Below are 21,983 nucleotides of genomic sequence, written 5' to 3' on the forward strand. Positions count from 1 at the left end.
CAGTACCAGTGGGGAAGCTAGACATTATTTCACCCGGGCAAAGAATCAGTTTGGTGCCCCCCCCCTATGGGACAAGATTGGGCAGAAGTGAGAAACTCCCAGGCCGCTGTCACTGAAGCCGGCCCACTGAGCCATCGGCCCACCGGGAAACTCCCTGTAGTCCCAATGGCCAGTCCATCCCTGGTTCTATTACGCTTATACACAATTTTTCTTGTTGTAAACTCTGCTATACAATGCGAGGTTAAAACGCCCACAGTGTCATTTGCAGTTTAATTGTTCTTTCTCTAGCTGGGAGGGGGAGAGAAGGAAGAGAGAAAGGCTGAAACCATAAAGCAATAATTCAATGTTTGATATCTGCTCGATTTTTTTGCTGAAAGCCAGGTGTTTAGTGGTGGACAAATACAAAACTAGAGATTTTTTTAAAACCTTGATTTCCTGCAAAAGTGTCTGTCATAACAAACTGAGAACTTTTTCTTGGGTCTTGATGTCATTAGAAATACCATGCCCACCTCCTTTCACAATGAATTTCAGGTGTCATACCTTATGGATCCATGAATTCCGGCCGCAGCCATCTCTCCTTAGGGAGAGAGACAGCTCTTTCTTACCTCTCAGCCTCTGTCCTCCCTCGCTTCCCCAACGGTGTACCTCTAGGTAGGCAGGGTAGAGGAGAGGGGAGGTGTCCGTCTGGACTCAGCGTGCTCCGTGGGTTCGGCGTGCTCTCCTCCTCCGCTGTATGGACGCACTCCGTTTTCAGCTGTCCCTGCTTCTTGCTAGCTGTGACGGACTATGGCAAGTTGTGGTAGGGACCCGGTGTAGCTCGTGGCATGGAGGTCTCCGCCGCATCGCTCTTCACGGAGCTACCGAAGTCCGCGTTCCGTCTTCCCAGCCCAGCAATCCCTGGTTCCTAACTCCTAGGGGCGCGTCACGTCCTCATGTGCACGCCATCTGGCCATGTAAACTTCTGACAAAAAAAGTCAGATGGAGGCTACACACGGCCTGTCTGACTTTTTTTCTCGGAAAGTCCGGCCGCGTGTACGATTACAGGTTTTCTTCTAAGATTGTCCTGTATTTGGCTCCACCCATCTTCCCATCAACTCTGACCAGCTTCCCTGTCCCAGCTGAAGAAAAGCATCCCCACCACATGATGCTGCCACCACCATGTTTCACGGTGGGGATGGTGTGTTCAGGGTGATGTGCAGTGTTAGTTTTCCCCACACATAGCATTTTGCTTTTAGGCCAAAACGTTCAATTTTGGTCTCACGTGACCAGAGCACCTTCTTCCACATGTTTGCTGTGTCCCCTCCCCCACATGGCTTCTCACAAACTGCAAACAGGACTTCTTATGTCTTTCTTCTTGTCACTCTTCCATAAAGGGCAGATTTGTGGAGAGACCACTAATAGTTGTCCTGTGGACAGATTCTCCCCCCTGAGCTGTGGATCTCTGCAGCTCCTCCAGAATTACCATGGACCTCTTGGCTGCTTCTCTGATGAATGCTCTCCTTGCCCGGCCCGGTCAGTTTAGGTGGACGGCCATGTCTTGGTAGGTTTGCAGTTGTGCCATACTCTTTCCATTTTCCGATGATGGATTGAACAGAAGCTCCGTGAGATGATCAACGCTTGAGATATTTTATTATAACCTAACCCTGCTTTATACTTCTCCACAACTTTATCCCTGACCTGTCTGGGGGGTTCCTTGGCCTTCATGATGCTGTTTGTTCACTAAGGTTCTCTAACAAACCTCTGAGGGCTTCACAGAACAGCTGTATTTATACTGAGATTAAATGACACACAGGTGGGCTCTATTTACTAATTAGGTGATATCTGAAGGGAATTGCATGGGGGAAGGGGAGCATTCCTCCACCCACTTCTCTTGTGTGGATGGGGGAATTCGCTCTTTTTTTTCATTGGTCCTCTGACTAATAGAAAAAAAATGAACAGTCTGTGGCCGGCCAAACTGGAAATTTCTGTTGAACTGGTTGACAAGGTAAACTTTGTATATCCTAAAATCAATAAAAGTCTTCTGATATTTTAGAGCCGCCCTCCCCCTCCCTGGGTAACTAGGTGTTGGGTGACTTTATAGTGATAATCCATACCGGGTTCCCCACCCTCGGTGTGGAGGGAATGTGAAACAGCCCTATAAATACACAGCGAAAGTTGTTAAATCTTCATAAGCTGCAGGACTTTGTACAGGTAAGTACCTTCATATGTAGGAATAACTGTTGGTGTAGGTTGGGGGGATGGAGGGAAACAGGGGGAGACATGGGGAGAAGGAGGGAGATGGGGGGAGATGTGGGGAGACGTGGGGAGACGGGGGGAGGCGTGGGGAGACAGGGGGAGACGTGGGGAGACGGAGGGAGATGGGGGGAGACGGGGGGGAGATGGAGGGAAACAGGGGGAGACATGGGGAGAAGGAGGGAGATGGGGGGAGACGTGGGGAGACGGAGGGAGATGGGGGGAGACGGGGGGAGATGGGGGGGAGACGGGGGGAGACGGGGGTAACTGCTTGGGGTGCCAAGCACAGGGGACACAAAGTCATCCCAAAGGTAGCATGGAGTTAAAAAGTTAAACTTTACTTGCAGCTGCTGCAGGACCGTCTTTAATGTTGATTGGACCCTGGGCAAAAAAATTCTTACAATTTTGCTCTCCACCTGCTCTGAGACATACAATAAATATCAGTTAGACTTAAAATCAGTTTACTGTATCAGATCAGGCAGTGATTGCGATTGGTTGCCAGAGGTTACAGCATATCATTACCACTTACTGACTGGTTGCTAGAGGTTACAGCACACATTACGGTTCACTGATTAGTTGCTAGAGGTTACAGCACACATTACACTTTTGACGCTATTTTGGGACATTCAACGTTTATACAGCGATCAGTGCTATAAAAATGCACTGATTACTGTATAAATGTGACTGGCAGTGAAGGGGTTAACCACTAGGTGGTGAGGAATGGATGAAGTGTGTCCTAGGGAGTGATTCTAACTGTGTGGGGGCGGGGCTTACTGTGACACAACACTGATCGCTGCTCCCGGGAGCAGACGATCACTGTCCTGTCACTAAGCAGAACAGGGAAATGCTTGTTTACATAGGCATCCCCCTGTTCTGCCTCTCTGTGACACGATTGCGAGACACCAGCAGACATCGAGTCTGCGGGTCCCGCGGGCACGGTCACTGAGCGCGCACGCGCCCTGCCGCACGCATTCTTAAAGGGGGCCGTACAGGTACGTTCATTTGCCTACCGCTGCCATTCTGCCGACGTATATCTCTGTGCAGCGGTCGGCAAGTGGTTAACCTTCCAGGATTTCAACACATATTGTATTCCCATAATTCTTTTGTGTGAATATCATTTTTGTTTAGTGTAGTGCTCACCCCTATAAGGGCCGCTGATTTTCCTCCCAAATATATGCAACAGCAGCCAGGCACACAGCAACATCCACTCTCCTGGCTCAATAAATAGTCTAGGTGTTGGCTTTTTAAAATTTATTGCTGGATAACTCGGGTAGGGCGTAGGGAGCTGTGGGATACTCCAGGAATGCAGAACAGCAATCAGAGCACACTCTCCACTTTATCACTACTCAGTGCTGATCCTGACCTCCCTGGGGCCCTAAGCAAAATGACATGTCACATTAAAGTTGAGAAGAGGGGGGGGCGCTGACAGTGACATTACCGACAGTGTTCTGCTGTCAGAAATGAGATCTTACATTAGAGTAAGAAGCGGGGGGTGCTGCCTGCTTTGCGGGTAGGGTGACCACATTTCCAAACTGCAATTCAGGGACACCCGCCCCCCCTGCTGCCAGTGTGCCCATCAATTGTCGCTACTGTGCCCAATCAGATGCTGCCAGTGTGCCCATCAATTGCCACTATTGTGCCCCATCAAATTCTGCCAGTGTGCCCATCAATTGTTGCTACTGTTCCCCATCAGATGCTGCCAGTGTGCCCATCAATTGCCGCTACTGTGCCCCAACAAATGCTGCCAGTGTGCCCATCAATTGCCGCTACTGTGCCCATCAGATGCTGCCAGTGTGCCGATTAATTGCTGGTACTGTGCCCCATCAGATGCTGCCAGTGTGCCCATCAATTGTTGCTACTGTGCCCCATTAAATGCTGCCAGTGTGCCCATCAATTTCTGCCAGTCAGTGTCATTTCATTGCCGCTATTGGTCACCTGATCATATGCTGTTCCATTTGCTTTGCTCACCTTTTAATATGGAGTCTGACTCTCTGTCTGGTGGTGCAGGGGCAGTCTTCAGCCAGCACCGGTCTTCTTTCCTGGTTCAGACACGACAGGAGGCGGTCGGGCCGCTCGGGCGGGAGGAGGAGGAGCCTGCCTGGACTGGAGGAGGTTGGTGAATGTCGCGGCTCGGGCTGATTTGATGGTGCCTGAAATGCAATGCGGTTAGCGGGAGGTCAGGACGGACCAGGAGGTGGGGAACACCTGAGCCGAGCTGTGGAGGTCACTGAGCAGTGGGCTGGAGCGGTGGAGGAGGTTGAAGTACTCGGTCTGACCTGCCGTGAGTGTGACTGCGATGCTGCTGGCTGCTCTCTCTGCTGCTTCTCCCGCGGCCAGAGGAGGAGGAGGAGAGGAGGAGGAGGAGGTTGGTGGGTGGAGTTGATACGGAGTCTTGGAGAGCTCAGTGCGGGCAAAATGTGACGTCACTGGTTGCTACACGCCAAGCGGGGGGCGGCCCTAGCAACCAGTGAGTTTAGCCTTCTTTTGTTACAGTGGCAGTATGGCAGGCTGGCAGGCAGTACTTATTTGATTCCGGGACATTGTATTGTCCCGGAATGAAGGCAACCGGGACACGGGACAAAAATTAAAATTACGGGATAATGCCGGGCAGTCCGGGACACGTGGTCAGTCACCCTATTTGCGGGGCCCTAAGCGGCTTGCATAGTGAGCCTATAGGGCGGATCGGCCCTGTCACTACTGCTTAGGGCAGGCCATCCAAGATATAATGGACAGCACTGGGACATCATATGCAATGTCCCAGGCCAGGCAAGCTTTAGCCTTAGTGCAAAAGGGATAGCAGCAGCCATAATCACCAGGAACCTGCACATATGTCTCTGTACTCGGTGTCCCTGGATACTTTGATGCCTCCTTCCAATAGACATGTGCAATTCATTTAGTTTCAAATTAGTTTGAAAACATCCAGACCGGATCCTCATGGGGAAAAAAAACTCTTGTATAGCCATAGCTTCCAACTGTCCCTGATTTGGAGCAATGTCCCTCTGTCCCTCATTCCTCCTCATTTGTCCCTCATTTTGGTGTGATCTATAGATTTGTATATAAAATGCAATTTTTATCTTTTAAAAAGTGTTTCCCAGCCCTAAACCTTCCATCCAAATTCTAAATTGCTGCATCTGTAAATGTTAAAAGCCAACATAAAGGAATAGTAGTGGTAAAATAAAAGCCCTTGTAAACTTAACCAACCTTTGTTTAATTTTTTTTGGTTAATTCTCCTTTAATGGGGTGTGGCAGGGGCGTGTCCTATGCCTGCATACATTTGCTAGTAGTTGTCCAACATTCAAAATGTTGGGAGCAGTGTCGGGACAAGGCCATTTGGTGCCCAGGGCGAAGATGGCAAACTGCCCCCCCCCCCCCCCCCCATTTTTAAGAAAGAATCAATGTTGTTTCACAGTCTCTAACCATCAATTGTTGCCAGTTTGCCACATCAATTGCCGCCAGTGTGCCCATCAATTGCCGCCAGTGTGCTGCCAGTTTGCCCATCAAACGCAGTCACTGTGCCCATCAAATGCAGTCACTGTGCCCATCACACGCAGCCACTGTGCCCATCACACGCAGCCACTGGGCAGTGGCTGCATGTGATGGGCACAATGGCTGTGTGTAATGGGCACAGTGGCTGCGTTTGATGGGCACAGTGGCTGCATGTGATGGCACAGTGGCTGCATGTGATGGCACAGTGGCTGCATTTGGTGGCACAGTGGCTGCGTGTGATGGGCACAGTGGCTGCGTTTGATGGGCACAGTGGCTGCATGTGATGGGCACAATGGCTGTGTGTAATGGGCACAGTGGCTGCGTTTGATGGGCACAGTGGCTGCATGTGATGGCACAGTGGCTGCATGTGATGGCACAGTGGCTGCATTTGGTGGCACAGTGGCTGCGTTTGATGGGCACAGTGGCGACAATTGATGGCACAGTGGCTGCGTTTGATGGGCACAGTGGCTGCATGTGATGGCACAGTGGCTGCGTTTGGTGGCATAGTGAGGCTGCAATTAATGTTTTTTTTTTAGTCAGAGAAGGCAAGCGCGGCTCAAAATAACACAAATTTTTTTTTTTAACTGCCATTCTTTATTAAAAAAAGTAATGGTCACCAAAATCCTCCAAAAAACAGGGGGAAGCGATCAAGCCTGCAGAGCCCAGAACAACCCAAAGCAATCACAAGCTGCTCAACTGATTACAGGAGAGCCACAAGAACTAAATATACCTAGACTTACTAGCAACTTCTATAGGAGGGTACTACTTGGGGCATTTTGGAAGAATTTACCAGGCCCTAGTCATAAACAAGGTTGAGAACACCAGTGGAATCTCGGATTGCAAAAAACGCGGTTAACGAGCGTTTCACAATACGAGCAATGTATTTGAAAAAAAAAACTAACTCGGTTTGCGAGTGTTGTCTCGCAACACGAGAAGGATTCAGGCCAAAGCAGTGTGCAGTGCCACGTTTGGCCTGAGGTGGGGGGGGCCCGGGGCAGAGCGGAGCCGAACGATGCCAATCACAGCCGATCGGCGCCGTTCGCAAATTTTCAGAAAGACACGGATATACTCAATTTCCGAGCCTTTCCGAGGTTTGCCAAGGTCAGCCGAGGTGTCTTCTGGCCTTTCCCGCTGTTTCCAATACTCTCCGGCACCCCCCCCCACCTCTAGGCGCATGCGGTATTGCATGCCATAGAAGTCATTGCGGAGCAAATTATCTTTGTTTCCATTGACTTCAATAGGGAAACTCGCTTTGATATGCGAGTACTTTGGATTACGAGCGTTCTCCTGGAACGGATTATCCTCGTAATCTGATGTTCCACTGTACCTCCCTAACAATATGAAGAATAAATCCTGTACTGGATATGGGGGCCATTTCAGAACTTCCTGGAGTTCTTCTCTATTTTATAATCATTCGAATAACCTATTGGTTGGTTCATTATAGGCAAATGTTTGTCTTATTCTACTGTTTGAGAATGGCCACTGACTCTCTGTGTGTTCTGATGTCTCCTCCAGAATGAAGACTTTGGTGGCTTTGGTTTTGTTGGGGTCGTTGGGTCTGGCTCGGTGCTGCAGCCCTAAACCTGGAGGTAAGAATAATATGAAGGTAAAAAGGGAAAATAAAAAGGACTCTGGTGCACTAGACAAGGAAGAGGGTCTAAATACATTTTGAAGACAGCAGTTGATAACTCCTCTAAGTTCTTTAACCTCATGTTGATGAGGCGAGCCTACGGCATGGTGGGTGGGCCTTAAAGTCGAGCTGAAGGCAAAAGGTATTTTTGGATAGAGTAAGGGAGGGTTATATCCCTCTACTAATTTTTCCTTTTCTGGCCATCCTTATTGTACGCTTACCCTTAACCCTAGCCCTTTAACCTACCCCTTAACCCTAAATCTAGCTCTTAATCCTAACCATAGCACTTTACCCTAACCCTAGCCCTTTAACCTACCCCTTAACCCTAATTCTACCCCTTAATCCTAACCCTAGCCCTTTACCCTAACCCTTAACCCTAATTCTAGCCCTTAATCCTATCCCTAGCCCTTTACCCTGCCCCTAAACCCTAACCCTTAAACCTAACACTACACCTTAACCCTAACCCTTTAACCTAGCCCTTAATCCTAACCCTAGCCCTTTACCCTAACCCTACCCCTTAACCCTGATTCTAGCCTTTAATCCTAACCCTAGACCTTTACCCTGCCTCTTAACCCTAACCCTTAAACCTAACACTACCACTTAACCCTAACCCTTTAACCTACCCCGTAACCCTAACTCTAGCCCTTAATCCTAACCCTAGCCCTTTACCCTGCCCCTTAACCCTATCCCTTAAACCTAACACTACCACTTAACCCTAACTCTTTAACCTACCCAATAACCCTAACTCTAGCCCTTAATCCTAACCCTAGCCCTTAACCCTAACCCTTAACTCTAACACTGGCCCTTTACCCTAACCCTTAACCCTAACGCTAGCCCTTAATCCTAACCCTAAAGCTAATTTTTCCTTTTCTGGCCATCCTTATTGTACGCTTACCCTTAACCCTAACCCTTTAACCCTAATTATTGCCCTTAATCCTAACCCCAGCCCTTTATCATAACCCTAGTCCTTTAACCTACCCCTTAAAACCTAATTCTAGCCCTTAATACTAACCCTAGCCCTTTACCCTAACCCTTTAACCTACCCCTTACCCCTAATTCTAGCCCTTAATCCTAACCCTAGCCCTTTACCCTAACCCTAGCCTTTTAACCTACCCCTTAATCCTAACCCTAGCCCTTTACCCTAACCCTAATTATAGCCCTTAATTCTAACCCTAGCCCTTTACCATGCCCCTTAACCCTAACCCTTAAACCTACCACTACCACTTAACCCTAACCCTTTAACCTACCCCTTAACCCTAACTCTAGACCTTAATCCTAACCCTAGCCCGTAACCCTTAACTCTAACCCTAGCCCTTTACCCTAACACTAGCCCTTAATCCTAACCCTAGCACTTAACCCTAATCCTATCCCTTAAACCTAACCCTACCCCTTAACTCTAACCCTAGCCCTTTGCCCTAACACTTAACGCTAACCTTACCCCTTAACCCTAACCCTTAACACTAAAGCCCTGTACACACGATCAGTCCATCCGATGAGAACGGTCCGAAGGACCGTTCTCATCGGTTAACCAATGAAGCTGACTGATGGTCTGATGTGCCTACACACCATCAGTTAAAAAACTGATCGAGTCCAACGCGGTGACGTAAAACAATGACGTGCAGAGCAAAATGAAGTTCAATGCTTCCAAGCATGCATCGACTTGATTCTGAACATGCGCGGCCTTTTGACCGATGCTTTTGCATTTTGTTGAATTTTAAAGCAAGTTCTAAATTTTTGGACCAAAGGATAACTGACCGATGGGGCCCACACACGGTCGGTTTGGACCGATGAAAAGGTCCTTCAGTCCGTTTCCATCGGTTTTGACCGACCGTGTGTACGCGGCCTAACCCTAGCCCACCATGCGACTTCGGATACATAAAGGTTCCTGCATGACTTTGATTTGACTGATGTGAATTGAGTGCCTGAGAGTGTAAAGTTGCATTAAAGTCGCACTCCATGAACAGAACTGTCGTAATTTCCCCCCAAAAAAACGCATCAAGAATGCATGTTCAAAAATACAAAATGCGTCAGATAATGCATCAATTGCAACACGCATAGGTGTGATCCTAGCCCAAGACCATGATATATCCTTACTGCACTTTGATGCTAAATAAGACACTCTTATATTCCAGGATAGTTGTTCTATCTATAAGTCGATCTATAGTCCAAACTTTTTTTCTTCTGGTTTTGGTTAGTATGGGGAAGGATTAGAACTCCTGTCAGGTTTTCCTTCTGATGGAGGCTCTTTTCGAAAGATTTCTTCACTTCCTGTCTGGAAAAAGGTTGTCTTCAGAACAGGAAGTTTGTGGAAATCTCTCCATTCTATGTAAAACGGATATCGATACGCTTCAAATTATGAGTATTAACTACTTGGCGCCCGCGCTATAGATGAAAGACGACTACAGCGCAGGCTTACTTTGCCAGGTGGGTGTACATGGACGTCCTCCCGTTCTTGAGCTGCCTACGCACACCTAGGGGGGATCGTGGGCAGTGCGCTCTTTGATCGCTGAGTTCTCCGGACTCGGATGATCGCAGATCAGGGTAAAGGGCCAATCACAGCGGGCCCTTTACCACGTGATCAGCTGTCAGCCAATGGAAGTAGTCAGATGCCAGTAATCGGCTTTTTTCCCCTCACACTGCCGGTGTGAAGAGAAGAAGAAAGCCATTCGCCGGCTTCTGGTAGAGCAGTGGTTCTCAACCGTCTAGTGCCGTGACCCCTGGATAAAATTTCTCAAGTTGTGGGGACCCCTAACAGTAATACTATTTTCGTAGCGTGGGCTGTCAGCACCCAAGGCAAGTAATTTGCGCCCCCAAACCCACAGACATTTAGGCCCAGATTCTCGTAGAATCGCGCAAAACTGCGGGCGTAACGTATCTCATTTACGTTACGCCGCCGCAAGTTTTACAGGCAAGTGCTTTATTCACAAAGCACTTGCGTGTAAAGTTGCGGCGGCGTAGCGTAAATCACCCGGCACAAGCCCGCCTAATTCAAATTAGGTGGGTAGGGGGCGTGTAGTATTTACATTACGCACGTTCCCGCGCCGAACGTACTGCGCATGCGCCGTCCGTAAAATATCCCAGGGTGCATTGCTCCAAATGACATCGCAAGGACGTCATTGGTTTCGACGTGAACGTAAATGGCGTCCAGCCCCATTCACGGACGACTTACGCAAACGACGTAAATTTTTAAATTTCGACGCGGGAATGACGGCCATAGTTAACATTGGTTGCCCCTCATATAGCAGGGGCACCTTTACGCCGGGCAAACCTAACGTAAACGTCGTAACTTCACTGCGTCGACCACGCATACGTTCGGGAATTCGCGTATCTAGCTAATTTGCATACTCGACGGGGAAAACGACGGATGCGACACCTAGCGGACAAAAAAAATTGCATTTAAGATCCGACGGCGTAAGAGCCTTACGCCTGTTGGATCTAATGGATATCTATGCGTAACTGATTCTAAGAATCAGTCGCATAGATACGACGGCCCAGATTAGGATTTACGACGGCGTACATGGCGTTGCGCCGTCGTAAGCCCTTTGAGAACCTGGGCCTTAGTGCTCCCTGAGTCCCTTCCACTCGTACAGTATTCAAGCCCCTTATGGTACCATTTGGTCTCTTTGATCTTCTTTCTTTCCATTTTATCTCTCTCTCTATCCTAATTTCTTGTTTTTTTTCCCCCTCCATCCCCCTCTAGGCGTTTTTCTTGTTCTTTCTCTCCTTTTTTTTTTTCCTCCCCCTCTTTTCCTCTCAGAATGTAGTGGGGACTTTTAATGGCAACTATAATCACATGTAGTGTTACTCAGTGTCTCTGACTTTGTGGTGTCTCGTAGCAGTGACACCTATGCTGAAATCAGGAGATGGGGTCACCTCCAGCCCCTCCCACTTCACATTCCTCACCAGTCAGCTGACCTCTAGTCTCTGCCCCCCAGCCATGCAGTGAACTTAATGGGCGGCTGCGAAGAGGCTGAGTGGGCGGCAGTGGGTTCCAGGAACAGCCCAGCTGGGAGGCCACAAGCTCCAGGGACAGCCCTGCCGCAAAGAGGTTGTGAGAGCAGTGCGGGCTTCAGGAACAGCCCAGGATTCGGTGACCCCTGGAAAATCATCATTCAACCCTAATGGGGGTCCCGACCCAGAGGTTGAGAACCACTGTGTTAGAGGGACATTGGTCATCTTACTTCCCACCAGTTCTGCTAATCAGTGCCCATCAGTGCCGCCAATCAGTGCCACCGATCAGTGCCTACCAGTGCTGCCCCATCAGTGCCACTTATCAGTGCCCACCAGTACCACCCATCGGTGCCCACGAGTGCCACCCCATCAGTGCCACCTATCAGTGTCCACCAGTACCACCCATCGGTGCCCACCAGTGCCGCCCCATCAGTGCCACCTATCAGTGCCCATCAGTGCTGCCCGATCAGTGCCACCAGTGCCCATCAGTGCTGCCTCATCAATGCCCATCATTGCCACCTCATCAGTGCACATCAGCGAAGGAGAAAAATTACCTGTTTGCAAATTTATTAACAAACAATGAAAAACTTCTTGTTTTTCAAAACTTTTTTTTGGTGTTTATTTAGCAAAAAAATAAAAAACCCAAAAGTAATTTAAATATCACCACATGAAAGCTCTATTTGTGTGAAAACAATTATAAAAATATCATATATGTACAGTGTTGCATGACCGAGCTATTGTCATTCAAAGTGTGACAGTGCTGAAAGCTGAAAATTGGCCTGGGCAGGAAGGGGGTGAAAGTGCCCCGTAAGTAAGCAAGTGGTTAACCTCTTGACGACCGAGGACGTCCTCGACTTTGTGCGGTGATATCTGAATGACGGGTGCAGCCGCCGATTCTGTGCACGATAAGAATGATCAAATCGGCGGTTCCACCGCTTGATCGTTCTTATAGGTGGTGGGAGGGGACGCCCGGTGCTTCTCTGGGCTATCCCGTGCCATCAGGGGCCCGGAGAGCGAATCGGTTGGCGCTGCTGAAAAGCATAGAGATGACTGGTGACCAGATGGTCACCAGTCATCTCTACGATCGTCGTAGGCCCGGGCACGACGTTATGACGTCACGCCCGGTACCCGGATGTAAACAAAGCCACAATCGCGGCTGTCGGCATGTGATCTGTGATTTATTTTCACCGATTTCATGCTTGTAAGCCTGGAGGAGAGATGGGAGGTCTTATTGACCCCGCCTCTCTCCATAAAGAGGACCTGTCACACTGATTCCTATTACAAGGGATGTTTACATTCCTTGTAATAGGAATAAAAGTGATAAAAAAAAAAAATAATAAAAAAAAAAAAGTGTAAAAACAATTAAAGCGGTTGTAAACCCGCATATACTTTTTTTTTTTTCACACCTGCAAGGCAAAAGCCATAATGAGCTAGTATGCACCGCATATTAGCTCATTATGAAATACTTACCTTTTAAAAAAAAAAAAATCAAAACGCCCCTGTCCCCGTTATCTCGCACGCAGAAGCGAACACGCATGCAAGTCCGCCCACATATGTAAACGCCGTTCAAACCCCACATGTGAGGTATCGTTGCGTGCGTTAGAGCGTGTGCAACAATTCTAGCAATAGAGGCCCGGATTCAGAAAGAATTTACGTCGGCGTATCTATTGATACGCCGCGTAAATTCAAAGCTGCGCCAGCGTATCTTCTTTCTGTATTCAGAAAGCAAGATACGCCGAAATTAGGCTAAGATCCGACTGGCGTAAGTCTCTTACGCCGTCGTATCTTAGTTGCATATTTACGCTGGCCGCTAGGTGGCGCTTCCGTCGATTTACGCGAGGAATATGCTAATTAGGTAGATATGCCGATTCAGAAACGTACGTCCACCCGGCGCATTTTTTTACATCGTTTACGTTAGGCTTTTTCCGGCGTAAAGTTACCCCTGCTATATGAGGCGTATCCTATGTTAAGTATGGACGTCGTTCCCGCGTCGAATTTTTAAAATTTTACGTCGTTTGCGTAAGTCGTTCGCGAATAGGGCTTTACGTAAGTTACGTTCACGTCTAAAGCAATGACGATTTGCGGCATAATTTTGAGCATGCGCACAGGGATTCTTTTACGAACGGCGCATGCGATGTTCGTAAAAAAAACGTCAAATACGTGGGGTCGCAAGTAATTTAAATAAAACACGCCCACATCATCCACATTTGAATTAGGCGGGCTTATGCTGGACCACATACGTTACGCTGCCATAACTTAGGGCGCAAGTTCTTTCTGAATACGGAACTTGCGCCCTAATTTACGGCGGGGTAACGTATCTGAGATACGTTACGCCCCGCCGATAGACACACCAATGTATCTGAATCCGGGCCAGACTCTGTAACTCGAAAATAGTAACCTGTAAAAAATGTTAAAGCGTCACCTATAGAGATTTTTAAGTACCGAAGTTTGGCGCCATTCCATGAGCGTGTGCAATTTTAAAGCGTGACATGTTATGTATCTATTTACTCGGTGTAACATCATCTTTCACATTATACAACAAAATTGGGCTAACTTTACTGTTTTGTTATTTTTTAATTCATAAAACCGTTTTTTTTCCCCAAAAAAAGGTGTTTGAAAAATTATTGCGCAAATACCGTGCGAGAAAAAAAGTTGCAACGACCGCCATTTTGTTCCCTAGGGTGTCTGCTAAAAAAAAAAAATATATATATATATATATATATATATATATATATATATATATAATGTTTGGGGGTTCTGATTAATTTTCTAGCAAAAGAACTGTGATTTTTACATGAAGGAGAGAAGTGCCATAATAGGCGCGGTTGTAAAGTGGTTAATATTGGCATTAGTTATTTAACGACATTTGCATTGGCAAGCGATTCCTTAATAACATTGCAGTTTACAATGAACTTCTTGTGAAGACACATTTTAGAACAACGCAATAAAACATTCATAAAAAAAAGTTTGCTGAACAAATGTGACAAAACATCTGCACCGCTCCAATGAAGCTTTGCCGCATTCTGTGGGGTAGATTCAGAGAGCAATTACATCGGAGTATCCATAGATACGCCGCATAATTGCTCAGCTGCGCCGGCGTATCTACTTTCTGTATTCAGAAAGCTAGATACGCCGACATTAGCCTAAGGTACGACTGGCATAAGTCTCTTACGCCGTCGTATCTTAGGGTGCATTCTTACGCTGGCCGCTAGGGGCGCTTCCGTTGTTGTCGGCGTAGATTATGCAAATTAACTAGATACGCCGATTCACAAACGTACGTGCGCCCGGCTGTAGTTTTTTATGTCGTTTGCGTAAAGGCTTTTTCTACGTAACGTTGCTCCTGCTATTAGGAGGCGCACGCAATGTTAAGTACGGACGTCGTTCCCGCTTCGAAATTTGAAATTTTTACGTCGTTTGCGTAGGTCGTTCGCGAATAGGGCTGGACGGAATTTACGTTCACGTCGAAACCAATACGTCGTTGCGCCGTACTTGGAAGCAATGCACACTGGGATATGTACACGGACGGCGCATGCGCCGTCCTTACAAAACGTCAATCAAGTCAGGTCATCATACATTTACATAAAACACGCCCCCCTTCCACATTTGAATTACGCGCGCTTACGCCGGCCCCATTTACGCTACGCCGCCGCGACTTACGGAGCAAGTGCTTTGTGAATACTGCACTTGCTCCTGTAGGTAACTGCGGCGTAGCGTAAATACGATACGCTGCGCCGCCGGATCATTGCGCGCCACTACCTGAGTCTACCCCACTATAATATAATAATCTCCTATTTTTTAAAGCGCCATCTAGTGGCCACAATGCTTTTTTTTTTTTTTAAATACATTATGGCCACTAGATGGCGCTTTGAAAATAGGAGCTTATTACATTACACAGAATACGGCAAAGCTTCATTGGCGCCGCGGGGATGTGCGTCACATTCACACAACAAACTTTTTTTTTTACACAAGAACCCTGAAATGTACATTTCTTGAGTGTCTTCTGTTTTTTCTTTCTTCAGCCACTAATATCGCCAGAAGTGGGGAAGCCTCGCAGAGTTCCACCTACCAGGGCGCTACGCCTATAGGTTACGCCAACAAGGCCATTGATGGTGGGAAAGACCTGAACTGGTATCACGGCTTCTGTAGCCACACGAATGCGGAGCCGTCGCCCTGGTGGAAGGTGGACCTGAAACAGAAATACAAAGTGAACGTCGTTGTGGTCACCGGCCGGACGGACTGCTGTATGGAACGGATGAAGGGCGCCGAGGTCCGAATTGGAAATTCTCCGGACAATAACAACCCGGTGTGAGTACCACGGGGCCAGCCAGGGCCGTCTTTTTCGCCTGGGCACTGCCATGAGGTTTCAGGTGAATGGGGGGGGGGGGGGGGTTGCTGCAGCCCCCCCCCCCTCAGCAGGGGGAATCGCATGTGAACACTGGACAAGAGCGGGTGATCAGTGCAGCGGGTGCGGAGATAACTGAAATCAATCTTTTGTGGCTTTCAGCTGCTGCAGGGTGAGGGGTGAGCCACAAAAAAATAGATTCAAGTTATTTTTTCACCCGTTGCCTGCCCCCCCCCCTGTGTGCTGCCCCTTTCCCCCCCAGCAGCGCTGCAGGCTTTCCTCCTCCCCTCTTCCACGGCAGCAGCTGCAGGCACACAGGGGGATCCTCAGGATGGCGGGGGGGCAGAGGCCAGTAAATATGTCATTTACCAGCCCCCTCTTTTTCTAAGTGAACACAGTGAGTGATTGGTACCAATCATTCGCTGTATTTATTCATACCGGAAGCATAGTATACTATGCTTATTATGCTTCAGTTTAAAAATGAACAGGAAGCCTCTGTCTCCCATGCAGTAGCGCCTGGTGTTTTTTTGTTTGGGGGGGGGGGGGCAGCAAACAACCACTCCCTCCCCACAGCACCTCAAACCCCCGGCTTTCTGTTGGTCAACCGGCACTTACCCCTTCTAGATGGCGGACACATCAGACATCAGCCGGGATCGGGCATCGGCAAGCAGCGGCGGGGGGCACATTGGGCAGCGGTGGGGATTGGGCATCGGCGGACATCAGGCTGCGGCGGGCATAGGGCAGCGGCTCCTGTGTCTTCTCCTCCTCGCTTCCGCCAATGCATCTCCTCCCCTCCTCCTAGTCCTAGGCATTCAATAGGATCACCTGTCCTATCAGCCAATCAGGTGACGGGTATCAGACCCGCTTCCCGATTGGTGGGGAGGAGGATCATTCGCTGTTGTAACACCCGGGTAGGCTCATGGCGCAATGCTCTGCGCTCCGATCCCACCTTATTTTGAAACCAATAAGAGCCTCTGGGCCGTATTCAGATACATTGGTGTATCTATCCGCGTGGCGTAACGTATCTCAGATACGTTACGCCGCCGTAAATTAGGACGCAAGTTCCGTATTCAGAAAGAACTTGCGCCCTATGTTACGGCGGCGTAACGTATGTGGTCCGGCGTAAGCCCGCCTAATTCAAATGTGGATGATGTGGGCTTGTTTTATCCAAATTTAGTGTGACCCCACGTATTTGACGTTTTTTTATTTACGGCGCATGCGCCGTTCGTTAAAGAATCACAGTGCGCATGCTCGAAATGACGCCGCAAATCGTCATTGCTTTGCGACGTGAACGTAAATTACGTCCAGCCCTATTGGCGAACGACTTCCGCCAAAATGTTCAAAATTCGACGCGGGAACGACGTCCATACTTAACATAGGATACGCCTCATATAGCAGGGGCAACTTTACGCCGGAAAAAGCCTAAAAAATGCGCCGGGCGGACATACGTTTCTGAATCGGCGTAACTACCTAATTTGCATATTCCTTGCGGAAATCTACGGAAGCGCCACCTAGCGCCCAGCGTAAATATGCAGCCTAAGATACGACGGTGTAAGACACTTACGCCGGTCGGATCTTAGGGAGATCTATGCGTAACTGATTCTATGAATCAGGCGCATAAATACGACCGGCGGAATTCAGCGTTACGATAGCGTATCTCCTGATACGCCGTCGTAACTCCGTTGTGAATACGGCCCATAGGCTCTAATTATGTGCTTAAAAAAAAATCCCCATTGAAATCCATGCGTCCAGTGCCCCGCATGGAGATAAGGAGCCGGGCGCATGGATTAGGGGGGCGGCGTCCATTATGGACGGGCCGCCACTGCCCATAGGAGTAGAATTTTCGGCATCATTGTGTTGATTCTTGTTTGCCTTCACCAGGTGCGGTAAGATCACCAGCGTTTCTGACCCTGTGACAACGTTGTGCTGTAACGGGATGGAGGGTCAATACGTCAGCGTGGTGATCCCGGGGCGCAGCGATTTTCTGCACCTGTGCGAGGTGGAGGTCTACGGTGACCCCGTGACTCAGGAAGAGTCAAAGGTAAAACTCTGCTGGTAAACCTCAGAAGAAGATAACAGAAGGAATATTCAAGGTCATCAACAAATTTCATGTCTCGAAAAAAACATATCCTTAAGACCCCTGAAAAAAATGACAGATCTATGTTTTCCCATCCAGGTGTGGCAAGGGTCAGGTGGGTTCTGTCAAAGGGCAATGTCTGTGTTCATTGGCCAAGCCCCTGATTGGTTGTGTGTGAACATGTTGGGGTTGGTGCGCAGGATGTGGCAACAACATCCCAAATTGGTCCAAAGTTATGAGCCGTGAAATGCTTACAAAAAAAAATACTGACCTGCTCAAATTTGACAAAATTGCAAAAAACGCCACCAGCCTGTAGTACCGACCCTAATATTCCTCTACCCTGTTGCCTGTGGTACCAACCCTAAGGCTCCTCCAGCCTCTCGCCTGTGTTATCAACCCTGAGACACCTCCAGCCTCTCACCTGTGGTACCAACCCTGAGACTCCTCCAGGCTCTCGCCTGTGTTACCAGCCCTGAGACTCCTTCAGTCTCTCACCTGTAGTATCAACCCTGAGACTCCTCCAGGCTCTCGCCTGTGTTACAAACCCTGAGATACCTCCAGCTCTTCACCTGTGGTACCAACCCTGAGACTCCTCCAGCTTGTCGCCTGTGTTACCAACCCTGAGACTCCTCCAGAATCTTGCCTGTGGTACCAGCCCTGAGGCTCCTCCAGCCTTTCACCTGTATTACCAACCCTGAGATTCCTCCAGGCTCTCGCCTGTGTTATCAACCCTGAGACTCCTCCAGCTCTTCACCTGTGGTACCAACCCTGAGACTCCTCCAGCTCTTCACCTGTGGTACCAACCCTGAGACTCCTCCAGCCTGTCGCCTGTTTTACCAAACCTGAGACATCTCCAGCCTCTTGCCTGTGTTACCAGCCCTGACATCCCTCCAGGTGTTGGCCTTGCCTGGTTGATTGTAGAGTTTTCCTTTTGTTGGGAGGTGTGGGATTTTATCTGAAATATTACTGAATGTATCAGAAGTTGCTGAAAAAAAAAGTAAAATAAAAAGTATTTGCAGAGAACAATGCCTCGGATTTATTGCGTGCAACTGTTTGGAACACAAATAATTCTAGAGCTTGCTGTTTTAACCACATGAGCTGACAATTTAGTTCTACAGATAAAAGTGTATTGTTTGAAGACATCAAGGAGGCTCTTCTTTTGCTAAAATTCCTGGCTGGTTCCAAGAGCTTGCAATCTATTTCCACATAATCGACTCAGTATAATTGGAAAAGGTAATTAGGTCTTGTATCATGCTTGTCAGAGAACGGCATATTTCTGCTTTTAAATACTGATTGTGCTACCAAAATAGAGGAATCTTGGACATGGACCCCGCAGAGGAACTGCCAGTGACCCCCACTGAAAACAGACCCCTTCCATCTGCCGGGGGCTTGTGCCAGTCTGTACTGGATTTTATGATTTGTCCAGGAACCTCTTGTCTTCTGGGCTGGGCTATCAGTTTGGCCCACGGATCCCACACCCCTCACATATCAGGCTCTGAATGTCCACAGAACCCCACAGATTACCCCGGGAGAGGTTCTGATAATGGCTCTTGTAGTAAAGTATCCTGAAATTATTAAAAAAATATATATACATTTTTTACTTTAAAAAAATATATCCTTTTTAAAACCATATTAACCACTTAAGACCCGGACCTTTAGGCAGCTAAAGTACCTGGCCAGTTTTTGCGATTCGGCACTGCGTCGCTTTAACTGACAATTGCACGGTCGTGCGACGTGGCTCCCAAACAAAATTGGCGTCCTTTTTTTCCCCACAAATAGAGCTTTCTTTTGGTGGTATTTGATCACCTCTGCGATTTTTATTTTTTTTTGCGCTATAAACAAAAATAGAGCGACAATTTTGAAAGAAATTCAATATTTTTAACTTTTTGCTATAATAAATATCCCCCAAAAAATATATAAAAAATATTTTTTTCCTCAGTTTAGGCCGATACGTATTCTTCTACATATTTTTGGTAAAAAAATCGCAATAAGCGTTTATCGATTGGTTTGCGCAAAATGTATAGGGCCTGATTCTTGTACATCCGCGTAAAATTGTGCGGGCATAACGTATCTGATTTACGTTACGCCTCCGCAACTTACACAGGCAAGTGCTGTATTCTCAAAGCACTTGCTCCTTAAGTTGCGGCGGCGTAGCGTAAATCGGCCGGCGTAAGCCCGCCTAACTCAAATTTGGATCAGGGGGGCGTGTTTTATGTAAATGTACTGTGACCCGACGTGATTGAAGTTTTTCCCGAACGGCGCATGCGCCGTCTGTGGAATTTCCCAGTGTGCATTGCTCCAAAGTACACCGCAAGAACGTCATTGGTTTCGACCTGAACGTAAATGACGTCCAGCCCCATTCACGGACGACATACGCAAACGATGTAACTTTTTCAAATTTTGACGCGGGAACGACGGCCATACTTAACATTGTTACACTGCACTTACGCCTCATATAGCAGGGGCAACTATACGCCGGGAAAAGCCTAACGTAAACGGCGTAACTTTACTGCATCAGCCGGGCGTACGTTCGGGAATTCGCGTATCTAGCTAATTTGCATACTGGACGCGGAATTCGACAGAAGCGCCACCTAGCGGCCAGCGTAAATATGCAGTTACGATCCGACGGTGTAACACAGTTACGCCTGTCGGATCTACGGGAAATCTATTCGTAACTGATTCTAAGAATCAGGCGCATAAATACGACCGCGCAACGCAGAGATACGATGGCGTATCTGGAGATACGCCGTCGTATCTCTTCTGAGAATCTGGGCCATATTGTTTACAAAATAGGGGATAGTTTTATTGCATTTTTATTATTATTATTTTTTTACTACTAATGGCGGCGATCATCGATTTTTTCGTGACTGCGACATTATGGCGGACACTTCGGACAATTTTGACACATTTTTGGGGCCATTGTCATTTTCACAGCAAAAAATGCATTTAAAATGCACTGATTACTGTGAAAATGACAATTGCAGTTTGGGAGTTAACCACTAGGGGGCGCTGAAGGGGTAAAGTGTGACCTCATGTGTGTTTCTAACTGTAGGGGGGTGTGGCTGTAGGTGTGACGTCATCGATTGTGTTTCCCTATAAAAGGGAACACACGATCGATGACGGCGCCACAGCTCTCCCCGTTCTTCAGCTCCGGGGACCGATCGCGGGACTCCAGCGGCGATCAGGTCCGCAAGTCCCGCGGTCACAGAGCTTCGGATCGGGTCGCGGGCGTGCGCCCGCGACCCACGGCTGGGCACTTAAAGAGGACGTACCTGTACATGCTTGTGCTCAGCCGTGCCATTCTGCCGACGTATATGTGCAGGAGGCGGTCCTTAAGTGGTTAAAGCAGGAAGTAACTACACTATATTGTCAAAAGTATTGGGACGCCTGCCTTTACACGCGCATGAACTTTACTGACATCCCAGTCTTATGCCCTGTACACACGCGCGGAATTTCCGTCGGAAAAAACTTGGATGGTTTTTCCGACGGAATTCCGCTCAAGTCCAAAGGCAGATAGAGAAAGGGAGTCGCCGCTCAAGGTAGAAGATGCAAATGATGAACCTCTTCACCGGATCTGAAGCCACGGGTGCTGGCAATGCATATAGTAATGCAAAATGAGAGGGGATGTCTGGACAAAATATTGCATTTAATTGTAAAAATAGGATCACAGGATACATGCCAGAGCAAACAGGAAACAAGCTGACGCGTTTCACACTATAACTTAGTGCTTAATCGTAGCCATGATATGATTAACCCCTTAAGGACCGCCTCACGTCGGCAGAATGGCACGGCTGGGCACAATCACGTACAGGTACGTTGCCCTTTAAAAGCCCAGCTGTGGATCGCGCACGCACCGCCGGTGGCGCGCTCGCGACCCGGTCCTGAGCTCCGTGACCCTGCCTGCGGGACCCGCGGACCCGATCGCCGCTGGTGTCCCGCAATCGGGTCACAGAGCTGAAGAACGAGGAGAGGTGTCAGTGTAAACAAACCTCTCCCCGTTCTTCCTAGTGAGCCTGTCACTGGTCGTCTGTTCCCTGTCATCGGGAACGACGATCAGTGACGTCACACGCCCAGCCATGCCCCCCTACAGTAAGAAACACACATTAGGTCACATTAACCCCTTTAGCGCCCCCTCCTGGTTAACCCCTTCTCTGCAGGTGTCATTTTCACAGTTAAAGTGCATTTTTCTAGCACTGATCGCTGTAAAAATAGTGTCAAAAGTGTCCGTTGTGTCCGCCATAATGTCGCAGTCGCGATAAAAATCG

The 21,983-nt window shown here is 48.3% G+C and overlaps 1 protein-coding gene across 1 annotated transcript; it reads left to right on the top strand.

The window, feature by feature from the left end:
* Positions 1 to 4,235: 4,235 nt before the first annotated feature.
* LOC120939807 (fucolectin-like) lies at positions 4,236 to 18,738 on the top strand. Its single transcript, XM_040352178.1, has 4 exons — positions 4,236 to 4,344; positions 7,234 to 7,307; positions 15,319 to 15,604; positions 17,523 to 18,738. Exons 2-4 carry the CDS (start codon positions 7,235 to 7,237, stop codon positions 17,698 to 17,700), a joined length of 537 nt encoding a protein of 178 aa, XP_040208112.1. The 5' UTR covers positions 4,236 to 4,344; position 7,234; the 3' UTR covers positions 17,701 to 18,738.
* Positions 18,739 to 21,983: the final 3,245 nt, after the last annotated feature.

This window comes from Rana temporaria, chromosome 5 (assembly GCF_905171775.1).
Source record: "Rana temporaria chromosome 5, aRanTem1.1, whole genome shotgun sequence".
In the NCBI taxonomy this organism is placed as follows: domain Eukaryota; kingdom Metazoa; phylum Chordata; class Amphibia; order Anura; family Ranidae; genus Rana; species Rana temporaria.

Excerpts from the sequence above, each read along its gene's own strand:
- LOC120939807 (XM_040352178.1), top strand. The coding sequence starts at position 7,235 with ATGAAGACTTTGGTGGCTTTGGTTTTGTTGGGGTCGTTGGGTCTGGCT. Across the intron at positions 7,308-15,318 it reads CTGCAGCCCTAAACCTGGAG|CCACTAATATCGCCAGAAGT; the intron begins GTAAGAATAATA and ends TTCTTTCTTCAG. Across the intron at positions 15,605-17,522 it reads CCGGACAATAACAACCCGGT|GTGCGGTAAGATCACCAGCG; the intron begins GTGAGTACCACG and ends TGCCTTCACCAG.